Below are 16,844 nucleotides of genomic sequence, written 5' to 3' on the forward strand. Positions count from 1 at the left end.
CTTTACATCAGGGAAATACATGTGCAGGAAAACAGAGGCAGCAACTTTAAGCCCCTTTTCTTTTTTAAAAAGATTTTATTTTTAACTAATCACTATACCCAACATGGGGCTCAAACTCACAAGCCTGAGATCAAAGAGTCACAGCCCCTCTGCTAATTTGAAACAGAATCTATCCTATGAAAACACTCCAAGTTCATGTGCTTCTTAAAAAGAAAAGGTCAAAGACACATACCTGTTTCATCCTTGCAGCAGCTCTATTTGAAAACAGAATAGACCTGTCTTTCTGGAAGCAGGATGGGCACATCTGAAGGGCTTGACTATAAGAACTCTCAGCTTCTGTATAATCTGAGGATAAGGTAAAAGATGAGAGGTCATTATGATTTTATTCCTGGTATTACTGTATTTGATAGTATCTCAGAATGCATAGCTTTCCATTCACAGAACAAAGGTCTCAAGTAGAATGTTCTGTATGTTTAACTTTTATTTGGCTTATCAATTTAGTAAGGAATAATGAAAGGGGATTAGGGAACTGGACAGATGAAAGAGACTAAAATCTGGGATTAATGGCTTGGGATAAAGACAAAAAATCTATGTACGTATTATCATTAAAGATATGCTTTCATGCAGTCAAGCTGGCCAAAACTGCTTCCTTAAAATGTCTGGAGACACATTTTATGGAGCTAAGAGCAACAATGTAAAAATCAGTAGTTGGCTACAGACCTTAAAAGAGAAAATGGTGATAAATTTATTTACTCACTGTCATTCACAGAATTATGGTCAGGGTACTAAAAGAAAATTGCCTGTTCATGCCTTTCTCAGGTCTGAAATATTTAACACTAAAATACAAAGAGATAAGCTTTCAAAATCAGAACCATTAGTACTTACGGAAAAAAAAAGTGATGATTGCTAAACCAGATATAACGAAAAAAATTTTAAATCTAAAAAGTAGGGGATAATGTTACTACTCCTAGTTTTCTAAAGCATATGCATTTTTTTTTTTAAGATTTTATTTATTTGACAGACAGAGCTCACAAGTAGACAGAGAGGCAGGCAGAGAGAGAGAGGAGGAAGCAGGCTCCCTTCGAAGCAGAGAGCCCGATGTGGGGCTCGATCCCAGGACCCTGGGATCATGACCTGAGCCGAAGGCAGAGGCTTAACCCACTGAGCCACCCAGGCGCCCCAAGCATATGCATTTTTAAAAAAGATTTTATTTATTTATTTGACAGAGAGAGAAATCACTAGTAGGCAGAGAGAGAGGGGGAAGCAGGTTCCCCACCAAGCAAAGAGCCCGACTTGGGGCTCGATCCCAGAATCCTGAGATCATGACCTGAGCTGAAGGCAGAGGCTTAACCCACTGAGCCACCCAGATGTCCCAAGCATATGCATTTTGATAAAGTTCTTCTTCTTCTTTTTTTTAAAAAAAGATTTTATTTGGGGCGCCTGGGTGACTCAGTGGGTTAAAGCCTCTGCCTTCAGCTCAGGTCATTATCCCAGGGTCCTGGGATCGAGCCCCGCATCGGGATCTCTGCTCTGTGGGGAGCCTGCTTCTCCCTCTCTCTCTGCCTACTTATGATCTCTGTCTGTGTCAAATAAATAAATAAATAAATAAAATCTTAAAAAAAAAAAAAAGATTTTATTTATTTGTTAGAGAGAAAGACAAGTAGTGGGGAATGGGAGACAGAGACAGAAGCAGGCTTCCGGCTGAGCAAGGAGCCCTGCTGCAGGGCTCCATCCCAGGACCCTGGGATCGTGACCTGAGCCAAAAGCAGAGGCTTAACCCACTGAGCCACCCAGACATCTAAAGCATATACACTTTACATATGTGATAGAAGGTTATTATAAGATCAAATAGTTACCACAAATTAACTGAATGAACACTAATTATTCTTAAGCAAATATAAGAAACACAGGACGACAAGCAGAACATCTCTCTACTTAAGGCAGCCAAAGAAAAAGGCACATGAAAGACTAAAGTACAAGCAAAACACTTTCCAGGCCATGCTAGAACCACTGGGCCAGTTTTCACAGCATTGTTCCCAGTGAGGAAGGGGGACCCTGCTTTTACATCAAAGAAATAGCCAGCCTCTTAATGTTCCAGAGTAGTTTTCCAAAGCATCAGCTGAAAAGTCTGCCCTACCTTTGGTTCTATAGTGGATTACATAAAAGAAAAAGTATGCAGGTGCCAAGAGACACAATGTAACTGGTCACCCGTTAGGTGCAGGTTATCTGGACCTGGTGAAAAATCAAATTCCAAGGCGTTGGGAAGCAACAATGTACTGTTAGCAGTTTAGGTTTGCTGTTTACAAATATTTTTGGTGTTTCTTCACACTCCAAGACAGAATGAGGAATCAAGATGACCAGACATCAGTGCTGATGTAAGTGTCTTACCTCCTCTCTTAAATTGCGCATTTCCCTCCTCCTTTAGTCTAGTGCTCTCTTCTCTTCTCTTCTGCAAGAGATCCGACAATTACATCATTTCCCACAATATAAGCAAACAAAAAGGTTAGCTTTCGTTAGGCTACTTAATAGGCAGCAACTTGACTTTTGTTTTTTTCAACTTGACTTTGAGAGCTGGGTCAGTTTTATCTAAATCTCAGACATAGAGAAGCATGTGGCCATATGGCTAATCATCAATTGCATTCTTTTTTTTTTTTTTAAGATTTTATTTATTTATTTGACAGACAGAGATCACAAGTAGGTAGAGAGGCAGGCAGAGAGAGAGAGAGAGGAGGAAGCAGGCTCCCTGCTGAGCGGAGAGCCTGATGTGGGGCTTGATCCCAGGGCCCTGAGACCGTGACCTGAGCTGAAGGCAGAGGCTTAACCCACTGAGCCACCCAGGTGCCCCATCAATTGCATTCTTGAGGCTTAAAACACAAAACCTAGGTTTCTTATGTTTATATCTTTTGCATGGAATAGCAATTTGGGTATCACTTAATTTCCATTTACTCAAAATGAAACTAAACACCACGCCCACTGGCATGTACACCACCATAAATTCAAATTCCCAATCTGCTACTTATTTTTTTTATAATTTTTTTTTATTAACATATAATGTATTATTAGCCCCAAGGGTACAGGTCTGTGAATTGCCAGGTTTACACATTTCATAGCACTCACCATAGCACATACCTTTCCCAATGTCCATAACCCAAACCCCCCTCCCCTGGCAACCCTCAGTTTGTTTTGTGAGATTAAGAGTCTCTTGTGGGTTGTCTCCCTCCTGATCCCATCTTGTTTCATTTATTCCTTTCCTACCCCCCAACCCCCCCACGTTGCCTTTCAACTTCCTCTTATCAGGGAGATCATAATTGTCCTTCTCTGATTGTCTTTCTCTGATTATGCTTAGCAAAATACCCTCTAGTTCCATCCACAACATTGCAAATGGCAAGATTTCATTTCTTTTGATGGCTGCACAGTATTCCATTGTATATATATACCATATCTTCTTTATCCATTCATCTGTTGATGGACATCTAGGTTCTTTCCATAGTTTGGCTATTGAATCTGCTACTTATTAAATGAATGATCTTGGACAAGTTCCAGATCTTTCTAAGCCTTAGTTTTTTTAATCTAAAATATGAGGTTTTATAGTTTTATGGATTAATGTGATAATATACATAAAGCTCCTAATACAGTGCCTGGAAAATAAGGGTTCAATAAATATGAGCTATTACCTTTCTGTAAAATAATTTAAAAAAGGAAATGGTTTATGTGGTTTCTGTCATGTTGAAGACAGTCAATATGTTGGCAGAGTGCACTACAAGAAGCGACTTCACCTAGAGGGTCAGAGCAATAATTTTGTTCAGGCTACTACTGGGGAGTCTGAAGAAACCCAGATACATCTCTCATTTCTGAGCTTCTTCTAACAACTCAGACATTCACAGCGATGGCCAAACACCCATCATACTCAAGGGCAGTCAGAATGAATGTTATTCTGCCGAGCCATGATGGCACCTGCTGAGTCCCTGTGTGCTTTCTACCCTGAACGTCTTAGCAATATGATCGGCACAAGCAGAACTGACACAAGTGACTACTACCTGCCTCCTTTTCAAAGAGCTTAAAAAAAAGAGAGAGAGAGAATCCAAAAATCTCCACCTTCATTCTTAAAGCTTCTGACTAAATAAAAACTTCAAAGGAAGGAAATATAGATAGCAGGGTATTTCATGCACAGGAGAAGTCGGAAGCCTAAATGATTGGTACTCTTAAGATTAGGGAACCAAAGTAAAAATATTATATCTCTGTAGATTTGTAGAAACACTGTTAAAACAAGGGTGTTTCCCAAATATCTTATTATTATACTCTGGATGATGAATCTCAGTAAAAAAACTAAAAGGTAGGTATAAAATGAATCTCATTTTTATGGTATCTACCATGTGCCAGATGTACAGCAGATACAGTAATTCATTTTTATTTTTATTTTTTCCTTTTTTCAATTTATTTGACAGACAGAGATCACAAGTAGGCAGAGAGGCAGGCAGAGAGAGAGGAAGGAAAGCAGGCTCCCTGCTGAGCAGAGAGCCCCATGCAGGGCTCGATCCCAGGACCCTGGCACCATGACCTGAGCCGAAAGCAGAGGCTTTAACTCAGTGAGCCACCCAGGTGCCACTATTTTTATTTTCTCATTTTTAGCTAGAACATATCTGGAACAGGGCTATCCTAAGGGAATTAAAAAAAAAAAAAAGAATAATATGGGTGGTGGTGATGAGAATCAAAATGTTAAGACTATAGTCACATTTACTTAGTACTACCTAGGACAGAGGTGCTTAGATCATAAGTGCTTAGATCATAAGGTGCTTAGATCTCTATGCTATCAAGATTTCTGGATGCAAGCAAAAAGACTGTATCTTAGGTATAAATTTGGAGGGAAGAGGCGCCTGGGTGGCTCAGTCGTTAAGGGTCTGCCTTTGGCTCAGGCCAGGTCTTAGGACCATGGGATAGAGCCCCACATCAGGCTCCCTGCTTGGCAGGAAGCCTGCTTCTCCCTCTCCCACTCTCTCTGCTTGTGTTCCCTCTCTCACTGTGTCTCTCTCTGTCAAATAAATAAATAAAATCTTCAAAAAAAAAATTTAGAGGGAAGATTCACTAGAAAGATATTGGGGCTCACAGAATCACCCGGAGGCCTGAAACACAGGCTAAGAAAAAGGGCAGGACTCAGGTAACTCTGTTAATCAAGAAGCAAGAAAGCATTCATTATCTTTTAGTGGAAGAATATGCCCAAGACAGCGCTGTAATAGTAGCAAATAAATCCTATTTCCTTTTCTTTGCCCCAGTTGAGATTCAAAGTCTTGGTCAGAAGCATCCAATGAGGGTACCTGGGTGATTTAGTTGGTTAAGTGTCTTTCTTTAGCTCAGGTCATGATCCCAGTGTCCTGGGATCCAGCTCTGCATCAGACTCCCTGCGCTCTCTCAAATAAAGAGAAATAAAAAGAAAAAAAAAAAAAAAAAGAAAGAAAAGAAAGCATCCAATAAGTCAAGCATAGCTCATAGGCCTTGGCTGTCAGAGAATGGAATGAGGAACATGGGGTACTGCCCACAAACATGATTACAATTCAGGAAAGTTCCTCCAGATAGGAAGGGAAGTTGGATGCTAGAAGCCAAGAAAACCCTATAACAAATCCAGCTAAAAGTTATTTCAAGAAGATGTACAGATGACCAACAGACACATAAAAAAATGCTCAGTATCACTAATCATCAAGGAAATGCAAATCAAAGCCACAATGAGACATCACCTTATACCTGCTAGAAAGGCTAAAATAAAAAAGATGAGAAGTAACAAGTATTGATGAGGAAGTGGAAAAAAAGGGAACCTTTTGTGCATTATTGGTGAGAATGTAAATTGGTACAGCCAGTGTGGAAAACAGTATGGAGGTTCTTCGAAAAATTAAAATTAAAAACATCATATGATCCAATGATTCCACAATTGAGTATTTACCCAGAGAAAAGGAAAACACTAATTCAAATAGATATATGCACCCTTATGAACATTTACTGTAGCACGTATTTATAACAGCCACGATATAGCAGCAACCTAAGTGTCCATCAAGAGACGGACACAGGGGCGCCTGGGCAGTTCAGTCAGTTAAGCATCCGAATCTTGGTTTTGGCTCAGGCCATGATCTCAGGGTCATGGGATAGAGCCCCACGTCAGGATTTGTGCTCAGTGGGCAGTCTGGTTTAGATTCTCTCTGCCCCTCCCTCTGCTCATGGGCACACTCTGTCTCTAAAATAAATAAATAAATCTTAAAGGACAAACGGATAAGGAAGTATTATAGATACATAATGGAATATTATGCAGCCACAAGAAAGATGAGATCTACCATCTGAGACGATATGGATGGACCTACTAGATATTATACTAAATGAAATAAGTCAGACTGAGAAAGATACCATATGGTTTCATTCATAAGTGGAACCTAACAAACAAAAACAAATGAATAAACAAACAAAAAGCAGAAACAGACCTATAAATACAGAGAACTGACAGTTGCCAGCAGGGAGGGGGCTGAGGGTTGGGCAAAATGAGTGAAAGGGAACAGGAAATAAAGGCTTTCGGTTATGGAGTGAATAAGTCATAGGAATAAAAGGCACAGCCTAAGGAATTAGTCAATGATATTATAGCAGTGATATATGGAGACATATGGGAACTACACCTGTGGTGTACACAGCATAACAGATAACACTGTGCTGCATCACTCTGTTGTACGCCTGAAACTAATGCAGCATAGCGTGTCAACTAGACTGAAATAAAAACAGTGATTTCAATCCCAAGCAGCTAAAGCAACCCTTACAAAGAAAAACAAAGCTGGAGGCACCAAGGTCCCTGATTTCAAACTATATTACAAAGCTACAGTTATTAAAATAGTGTGGTATTAGCATAAAAACGGATGCATAGATCAATGGAACAGATTAGAGAGGCCAGGAATAAACCCACGCATGTGCCATCAGTTAATTTATGACAAAAGAGCCAAGAGTATACAATGGGGAAAGGACAGTCTCTTCAATAGATGGTGTTGGGAAAACTGGAGAGCCACACTGTAAAAGAAACTGGACCACTGGGATACCTGGGTGGCTCAGTCAGTTAGGTGTCTGCCTTTGGCTCAGGTCATGATCCCAGAGTTCTGGGACTGAGCCCTGCATTGGGCTCCTTGCTCAGCAGGAGGCCTGCTTCTCCTTCTGCTTGCTGTCCCCTGCTTGTGCTCTCTGACAAATTAAAAAAAAAAATTCTCTTTAAAAAATAAAAAACCCTGGACCACTGTCTCTCATACTATACACAAAAATTAACTCAAAATGGATTAAAGACTTTTTAAAAAATATTTTTATTTATTTATTAGACACAGAGAGGGAACACAAGCAGGGGGAGTGGGAGAAGGAGAAGCAGGCTTCCCACCAAGCAGGGAGTCTGATGTGAGGCTTGATCCTAGCACTCTGGGATCATGACCTTAGCAAAAGGCAGATGGTTACTGGCTGAGCCACCCAGGCGCCCCTGGATTAAAGACTTTAACATAAGACCTGAAAACATAAAAAATTCTAGAAGAACACATACGCAGTAAGCTCCTTGACAGGTCTTACTGATGATTTTCTGAACCTGACACCAAAAGCAAAGGCAACAAAAGCAAAAATAAACACATGGGGACACGTCGAACTGAAATCTTCTGCACAGCAAAGGAATCAACAAAATGAAAAGGCAACCAACTGAACAGAAAATATTTTCAAATCATTTATCTGATAAGGGGTTAATATCCAAAATATGTAAAGAACTCATACAACTTAAGAGCAAAAATCCCAATCTGATTAAAAAATGGACAGAAGATATGAATAGACATTTTTCCAAAGAAGACATACAGATGGCCGACAGGTATATGAAAAGATGTACAATATCAATCATCAGGGAGATGCAAATCAAAACCATGATGAAATGCCATCTCACACTTGTTAAAATGGTTATTATAAAATAGACAAGAAATAACAAGCCTTGATGAGGATGTACAGAAAAGGGAACCCCTGTGCACTATTGGTGGGAATGCAGATTGGCACAGTCATTATGGAAAACTGAAAGGAGGTTCCTTAAAAAATTAAATATGGGTGCCTGGGAGGCTCAGTTGGTCAAATATCCAACTCCTGATCTCAGCTCTTGTCTTATTTTTAGGGTCACTAAGTTCAAGTCCACATTGGGCTTCATGCTGGGCACAGAGCCTACTTAAAAAATTAAAAACAGAACTAACATATGGACCAGCTTCTGGGTATGTGTGTGTGTGTATATATATATATATATATATATATATATATATATATATATATATATGTATGTATGTATTTTGAAGAATTTTATTTATTTGATAGAGAGCACGAGCAAGGGGGAGCAGCAAAGGCAAGGGAGAAGGAGGCTCCCCACAGAGTAGGCAGCCGGACATGGGACTCAATCCCAGCACCCTGGGATCATGACCTGAGCTGAAGGCAGAGGCTCAACCAACTGAGCTACCCAGGCACCCAGCTTCTGGGTATTTAGCTGAAGAAAATGAAAATACTAACTTGAAAAGATATAAGCACCCTTAAGCTCACTGCAGCATTATTTACAACAGCCAAGATATGGTAACAACCTAAGTGTCTATCAGTGGATGAAGGGATAAAGAAATGGTATAGCCATTACTTCCAGCCTCCTTCTAGCTGCCGTCTATCCACCTAAATCTCAGCTGGTCTGCCTGAGATCCTCTGAATGCCAACCCTAGTCCCCTGCTCATTCCCATTTTAGTCCAACAAAATGAATGAAACTCTCAAGACCAGGAGAAACTCACCAAACTCTTAAGTACAAGTATGCAGTGGTGGGAAAGGAACAGCCTGATGAAAGAAAGTGGCTCAGGAAACGGCAGATGATAAAAAAACTTCAGTTTGCCTTAAAGAAGTTGGGGTAAACACTATCTCTGGTACTGAAGAAATGAGTATGTTCAAAGGACACTGATCCACTTTAACAATGCCAAAGTTCAGACAACCTGGGAAGTGAACGCCTTCACCGTTCCAGGCCATGCTGAGACAGCAGCTGATAGAAACGCTACTATCTCACACCAATTTCGTGAAGGCAGTCTGACTAGTTTAAGAAGACTGGCTGAAGCTCCGCCCAAACAATGTGTGGATTTGAAAAGCACCACTTTTCCATTGGAAAGGATGAGGATGATGAAGTTCCAGATCTTGTGGAGAATTTTGATGAAGATGCCAAGAATGAAGCAAACTGAACTGAGTCAACTTCTGGAAGGTAAAACTTAAAAGAGTTATTGGGAGCTGCTATTTATTTTATTTTATTTTTAAGATTTTATTTATTTGAGAGAGAGGGCACACCTAAGCAGAGGGAGCGGCAGAGGGAGAGGGAGAAGCAGGCTCCACACTGAACAGGGAGCCCGATGTGATCCAGGGGATCATGACCTGAGCTAAAGGCAAACGCTTAACTGACTGAGCCACCCAGGCGCCCCGGCAGCTATTTTAAATTATGACTGTTTTAAAAAAAATTTTTCATGGATCTGATAAATCTAGATCTCTAATATTTTTAAAGCCCAAGCCCCTTGGACACTGCAGCTCTCTTCGGTTTTTGCTTCTATATAATTCATTCTTTGCAGCTAATTAAGGTGAAGAAGCCTGGGAATAAACTTTGAAATAAGGTTAATAAAGTTCTTTGCCTAGTTAAAAAACAATATTGTGCCATATAGATACATACAGTGAATATTACTCAGCTATAAAAAGATGAAATTCTGCCATTCACCATAACATGCATGGTTTTTGAGGGCATTATCCTAAGTGAAATAAGTCAATAAAAAAAAAAACCAGGGGCACCTGGGTGGCTCAGTGGGTTAAGCCCCTGCCTTCGGCTCAGGTCATGATCTCAGTGTCCTGGGATCAAGTCCCACATTGGGCTCTCTGCTTGGCAGAGAGCCTGCTTCCCTCTCTCTCTCTGCCTGCCTCTCTGTCTACTTGTGATCTCTCTCTGTCAAATAAATAAAATCTTAAACAAAACAAAACAAAACAAAAACAAATAGCTTATGATTTTTCTTAAATATGGAATCTAGGGACACCTGGGTGGCTCAGTTGGTTAAGCAGCTGCCTTCGGCTCAGGTCATGATCCCAGCGCCCTGGGATCAAGTCTCATATCGGGCTCCTTGCTCGGCAGGGAGCCTGCTTCTCCCTCTGCCTCTGCCTGCCTCTCTGTCTGCCTGTGCTCACTCGCTCTCTCTCCCTCTATCTCTGACAAATAAATAAATAAAATCTTTAAAAAAAAAAAAAATATGGAATCTAGGGCGCCTGGGTGGCTCAGTGGGTTAAGCCGCTGCCTTCGGCTCAGGTCATGATCTCAGGGTCCTGGGATCGAGTCCCGCATCGGGCTCTCTGCTCAGCAGGGAGCCTGCTTCCCTCTCTCTCTCTCTCTCTCTGCCTGCCTCTCCATCTACTTGTGATTTCTCTCTGTCAAATAAATAAATAAAATCTTTAAAAAAAAAAATGGAATCTAAACAACAAAAAAAAATCACAAGCTCACAGATACAGAGAACAGATTGGCAGTTGCCAGAGGCAGGGTTAGGGAGTGGGAGAATGGATGAAAGGGGTATGAAAAAAATGATATTAAAAAATTATAAAATATGGGCGCCTGGGTGGCTCAGTGGGTTAAGCCGCTGCCTTCAGCTCAGGTCATGATCTCAGGGTCCTGGGATCGAGTCCCGCATCGGGCTCTCTGCTCAGCAGGGAGCCTGTTTCCCTTTCTCTCTCTCTGCCTGCCTCTCCGTCTACTTGTGATTTCTCTCTGTCAAATAAATAAACAAAATCTTTAAAAAAAAAAAAAAAAAAAAAAAATTATAAAATAATTTCAATTAAGTAAACTTAAAATCCTGTAAGTAATAGCAAATTCTTTGCCAATTTTAAATCATACACCCATGCATAATTGACCAATAATGTTCTAAAAGTGAAATGAAAAGCTAGTTTGATGTTACAATATATATTAATGCCATGTAGCATATTAATAAGTTAAAAGAGAAAATTACATAATCATAAAAATAAATGCAACATAGGTCCTAAAGGTCTTTAAAATATTTAGAAATGTTATTTCAAAAACAAAAATTTTTTTAAACAACAACTCATCAAGTTACTAGAATTTATTATCTATCCTTTAGGAACTTACATTCTCCCCTATTTTAACTCTAATTTCAAGCTACTTTCTGATTTATAATCTATTCTCCATTGCAAATTCATCAAATGTTTTATGAACACAGATGAAGCACTCAGACCACCAGATTAGACGTGTGTGTGTGTGTGTGTGTTTGTAAGGAGTTTAATCATTCTTTGGTAAATTTAGAACATTAAAATACCAGCAGGCAAAGCTTAGATCCAAGGTATACCCGGAAGGAATTACCTGTAATGGCCAGCCTGAGCAGGCAGCCTGAGAAAAGTGCAGTTTCTTTTTCTCCCTATTTTTTTAAATTAATTTTTTAATTTGAGTGTAGCTGATATACAATGTTACATTAGTTTCAGGTGTATGAAGTAGTGATTTGACAAGTTTAAATGTTACGCCATGCTCGGTGTCTTTGTAACTAGGACTAAGAGTTGAACTGGTAAAGGGAAGAGATCCTGAACATATTTCTGATGCCAATTATTTGAAGGAAGGCATTTTATTTTTTTTGGCTGACAAATCACAATTCAGTGGCTCATTAAGCAGTAAACACTGGAAAAGAGCTGCTGCTTCCACAGATTGTGTAAATTGAAGATTAATGCAATTATCAATATCATGCTGAACATCTCCTTGGAAACAGCTAAAAATAGCACTTTTAAGAGAAAGCTGTACTATCTCCCAGTTGTGCCAAGAGACTAACTTGATCCCAGTACAAAGACTAGGGTTTATGCTGCTGCCGGAACATTCTCTTTCTCCAAAAGATGGCATGCATACTGTATAACGTCACTGGAACCCAAAGACAGATTTTGTAGGAGTACGTGTTATTTAGCATGCTAACTGCCAAGAGAATACACACATACATGAGCTGATAGCGCTGACATTCAGCAGCATTACCAGGTTCAAATCGTTCCTGGTTCTGGTCTAATGTGGTCAGGAGTCCTCTCATGTCTCCACAATGTTTTAAGTAATCTCTGTGCCCAATGTGGGGCTTGCACTCACAACCCCAGAAATCAAGAGTCGTGGGGTCTAGAGACTGACGCAGCCAGGCACCCCTCCAACAATGTCTTTTAACACACTCTAGAGGCCTCACAGAGAAACATCTGCTCTAGAATTACATTTCCATAACAAGAGAAACCAAAGAAATTTTACAGGGCTCTTTTACTAAGTACTCCTCCCCATCACTGAAAACTCAGGCAGAAATAGGGGTATTATTCTGCATTATAAATCATCACAAGAGCTGTCAAGAAAACCCCAGAGAGAAAATGCTCTTGATGAATAGAGTTTATTTCAACAGTTACTACCACAACGCAAACTTTTCAGTCTGGAGTTCAAAATTTAATATAATCTATATCACTATAGCTTCTTAAAATCTGTATTCACATGTATTAATTAGCTCATTGCTTTTGCAAGGCAATTCTGAGATGTAAGCATCAAAGTATTAAACTACCCATTTTACAGGTAAGAAAATCAAGATTCAGAAATCTCTTCATTTCCTTTCTTTTTTTAACACTACACCAAAATTCTATTCCAATCTATTCAGCCTTATCTCTCATTACCATCCAACCAAAGTCCCTCCTCTAGACAATCTGATCTCTTTATGGCCTCTCAACACTCACCGCCTTATCCTTCATCCCAATCCTTTGTTTATGCATCCCTACCCTGGAATACCCATTTCTCTTCTGTAACTTCTTCCTAACTGCCCAAATCAAATTTTCCTGTTTTCAAAGTCCACCACAAAGCCTACCTCCTCCCCAGAGACACCTTTTACTTCCTTCCTTGCACAATCTTTCTCTGAACACACTGTACATTAGTACCTCTAATTTGGGGATTCAATTCTGTCTCACATTATATATATTTAAAAAATGTGTATATATATATGCAATAAAAATATTGCACAATGTTTGGAATATTACTTAATGCTTAAATGATTTCTTGGATATAAAACACTGTGCAGCCCTTACCCTAGCAAGAGGGGCCCCTGTCCAGGCCCTCAACTAATTGTACATTTCCTCCCATGGAGCCGTTTTAGACCACGCTCTGGGGTTTCCTGCCTGAGTCTCCCCAGCTGACTTCCAGAAGCTGCATTCATCTTTGCCTGGGTCTGCCCTCCTAAGGGTGGACTTTGCTGCCAAGTATATATTGTGTTCCAGGTGCAATACTTTGTACTATGCCTGCTCTGGTCTTGGAATAAGCCATTTCTCCAGGGAGTCCTGGATCCTTTTGATGGGGAATGAATGGTATTTAGAAACCAAGATCTGGATGCTAGTATGTTCCCCGTTACTAGCAAGTCACTGCTTTTAGGCCCTCTCCATAAGAAAGGCCTGAAAGACTTTTTTTTTTTTTTTTAAGATTTTATTTATTTATTTGACAGAGAGAGAGATGACAAGTAGGCAGAGAGGCAGACAGAGGGAGGGAGGGATGCAGGCCCCCTGCTGAGCAGAGAGCCCAATGCAGGACTTGATCCCAGGACCCTGGGATCATGACCTGAGCCGAAGGCAGGGGCTTAACCCACTGAGCCACCCAGCGCCCCCGGAAATACATCTTTAAAAAAGGAAAAAAAACCCCAAATCTCATGAGTCAAAAGAATACATAAACACGGAATCTTGTATGTATTCATACAAGTGAACACCACTGGATTCCTGCTCACCATTTCCCACACTGAAAACCCTGGTTCCAATAACATATTTACTCATTCGCTCTATCCTAAAATCAACAAAAAAGGGCTGAAATTACTACACGAATATCATTACCTATAATGAACCTATTATGTATAGTTCAAAATTTCATTGCAGTTCTAACTTCAGAGTATATCCTACTCAGGGTTAACAGTCAAAGTACTATATCCAAAGTTACTGGAATTGTTTTCTCTATGTAATCAATTTGATATAGTTATATTAATTTGCTTCTATGTATAATCCATTTTAAGGCTTAATTTTTTCCCTCATCTGTTCTGGTTTAATTTTAATATTTTAATGTGTAAAATACTTACACAGATCAAAATTCAATACTGGGTGGGATTTCTGATGTGGCAAAATGAGGAGGTTACCAAATCCTCTACCTAAAAAGCAACTATAAATTGGACAAAATGATAAAAACCAACCACTTTGGTGACCCAAAAACTGACTAAAAGCTTATAACAAAGTAATACTCATGAAAAATTACTGAACTTTAGGAAACAACCCTGAAATCTGTGGCTTATTTGCCAGTGACTGTTCCCCTTCTCCCTCTGATCACATGACACTGTGGTTCTGGAACGTAGGCTGTGAATAACCAGCAGTTCCACTGTTTGAGGAGGCTGATTTGATTCAAAGCAGAAGATGAAATAACTCATGTCCAGTGGTGTTGTCAGTAATAAGTAGCAATCTGAGTGGCAAGCAAACAGGGAAGGTCAGAGGTTCTACTAATCTGTGGTTACAGCCCTGGCTGTATCATAAATCTATCAGCAGCTCTCTGCTTCCCCCTGCAGTTTTGTAAAGTAATTGCTACAAAATAAAACAAGTCAAGCACTGTGGCCAGAGATCAAGTACCATAAGGGTCAAAGAGAGTGTTTTAAAAAACAACAACAACAACAACAACAACAACAAAACCCTCAAAAAACAAAAACGAACAAACGAAAAAACCCCACCACCAACAAAAAACCCTACATACTTGCTAAAGGGCTGGAAAATGGAAGCACATGCAACAAAACTTTGCTGCTTTGCTGTTATCCAGGTGAGATGAGAAAATTACACACTGAAAATTACGCCAGTCCCTTATCATTAAAAAGGAAACAAAAGCTTCAGTTTTGTTTTCTTTGAAATTAGACGTGGAAGCCTTACACAAACAGACACACTTGTTCTCTTCACAAGTCACTTTTAGAAACCGTCTAGGGGGCCTGGAGGGAAGATCTCTGGATTTAAGCTGTATTTAGAACCTGACCTCTCATTAAGTTCTGTATTTCTCAGGAAAGACGACTGCTCTATGAGGAACTAACCTTGGAAATATTTCCTTCTCAGCACAGAAAATTCTATTTGCAAAACTCAATTTAAAAGACCTTACTTCAGTGCTGTTTAAATTCTGCCCAACAAGTCTATTTGAGACCCCAAGCACAGATGAGGGTAAAAGAAAAACATCCCATTTGTAAACTATTCTTCTGATGTTAGATGCAGTCAGTATACTGGTTACATTTGTGTTTTCGAAGCTTGGTCGTGTGTCAGTCTGGTTCTCTGTCTCTCAAAGAGTGCCACAGTTCCACCTATATCAAAATGACCCCAGATGCTCATTAACAAAGCAGATTCCTGGCTGCCACCTAACAAGTCTGTGCTATCAGACACGTCTCAGGACTTTGCATGATTAATATATTTCCCGTGATTCTTAGATATGATAAAGTTTGAGAACCAATGATCTATATAAAGTGATCTTCCTTAATAAACACAAGGAACATCGAAGGTCACTCTGCTGACAGTCTGCTTGTCCCTCTCCCTCTAGTTCTCCCCCTGCTCTCTCTCTCAAATAAAAAAATAAAATCTTAAAACAAACAAACAAACAAAAAAACACCCAACAACAACCCACTAACTTCCAAATATTTTGGAGTAAACATTTTGGAAATATTATTTCCCCTGACTTAAACTCAGGTCAGAAATCTAAGGTCCCTTCCAATTCTTAAGTTCTAGGATTTTATTTGATCACTTGTCAATAGTGTTCATTAAAAAAAAATAGTGTTTATTAAACCCAATACTAGTAAACTCTAAGAAATTAATAAATGTGGCAACCTTAGTTCAAAAGAATGCCCATTAAAAATTAAATAAAAGGGAAACAAATCAGAGTTTTCTCATAAGGTTAACAGAATATGCAGGCCATTACAGAAAAGTCACTGAAAACTCTCTGGAAGTGACTAAGAGAATGTTTCCTGCAAACACTCTCATTGTTACAGCAACAAATAATGCAAAAAGGTAGCAGAAAGGTAGAAATCAAAAGGATTAAGTACTGTGGGAGTTAGGAAAAATGAGAGGTAGGAAAAGAACTGATAAAGAACTGCTCCAAACCAGTACTTCAAGAATGGTTCCTGGTTAAACATAAACGGTCTTGAAGGAACGAACAATTCTTTATGTTTTCGGAGACTAAGGAAAAGGTCTTAAAATCCCAGAACCTTGCACTCTGAGTACTGTTCACCAAACAACAGACTTTTGTATCCCTTACTTAAATCGATCTATCCGTGGACCTATTTGCAAATGAATACCATGTATAAACAACAGGCAGGAGAGAGCAAATGACTAAATCTTTTTAAAATGACTAAATCTTCATTTTGGCTTACAAATAAACTTTTTTATTTCCAGCAAGAATTAAATCACTAGAACCCTAATGAACTCAAAGTCCCCGCGTCTTCTCTGTATTTATAAACGGTATCACCATCCACCCACAGTAGCCAAGGAATTGTGTTATATACTACTTTCTCCCCTTGCATGGAACAGTTCCCTATCCCACTGTCACATACTTAACTCCTTTTTCCCTGCCAGTCTTTGCTGATACACCTCTCCAGAGAGGCCCTTCCTGACCAACCCAAAGTAGTCCTTCCCATCCTTCCAATCCCACCCCTCATCACTTCATCTTATCATTTATTTCTTTATTTTTATTTTAAAATTTTAAAAAATATCTCCCAGCTATGAGAAGAGAAATCCTCTTGTCTTGTTTACCACTGTATTCTTAAGAGCCTCAAACAATGTCC

The 16,844-nt window shown here is 39.6% G+C and overlaps 1 protein-coding gene across 4 annotated transcripts in view; it reads right to left on the reverse strand.

The window, feature by feature from the left end:
- The window catches only part of TTC1 (tetratricopeptide repeat domain 1), a 44,967-nt gene that overhangs the window by 20,064 nt on the left and 8,059 nt on the right, over positions 1-16,844 (reverse strand). For all 4 annotated transcript variants that reach the window (XM_032337148.1, XM_032337150.1, XM_032337149.1 and 1 more), the window contains 2 exons: positions 2,389-2,449; positions 233-345 (listed from right to left, as the gene is read on the reverse strand). In XM_032337148.1, the coding sequence (XP_032193039.1) occupies positions 233-345; positions 2,389-2,449 (174 nt within the window). The remainder of the gene's footprint in view (positions 1-232; positions 346-2,388; positions 2,450-16,844) is intronic.

Source organism: Mustela erminea, chromosome 3 (assembly GCF_009829155.1).
Source record: "Mustela erminea isolate mMusErm1 chromosome 3, mMusErm1.Pri, whole genome shotgun sequence".
Classification (NCBI taxonomy): domain Eukaryota; kingdom Metazoa; phylum Chordata; class Mammalia; order Carnivora; family Mustelidae; genus Mustela; species Mustela erminea.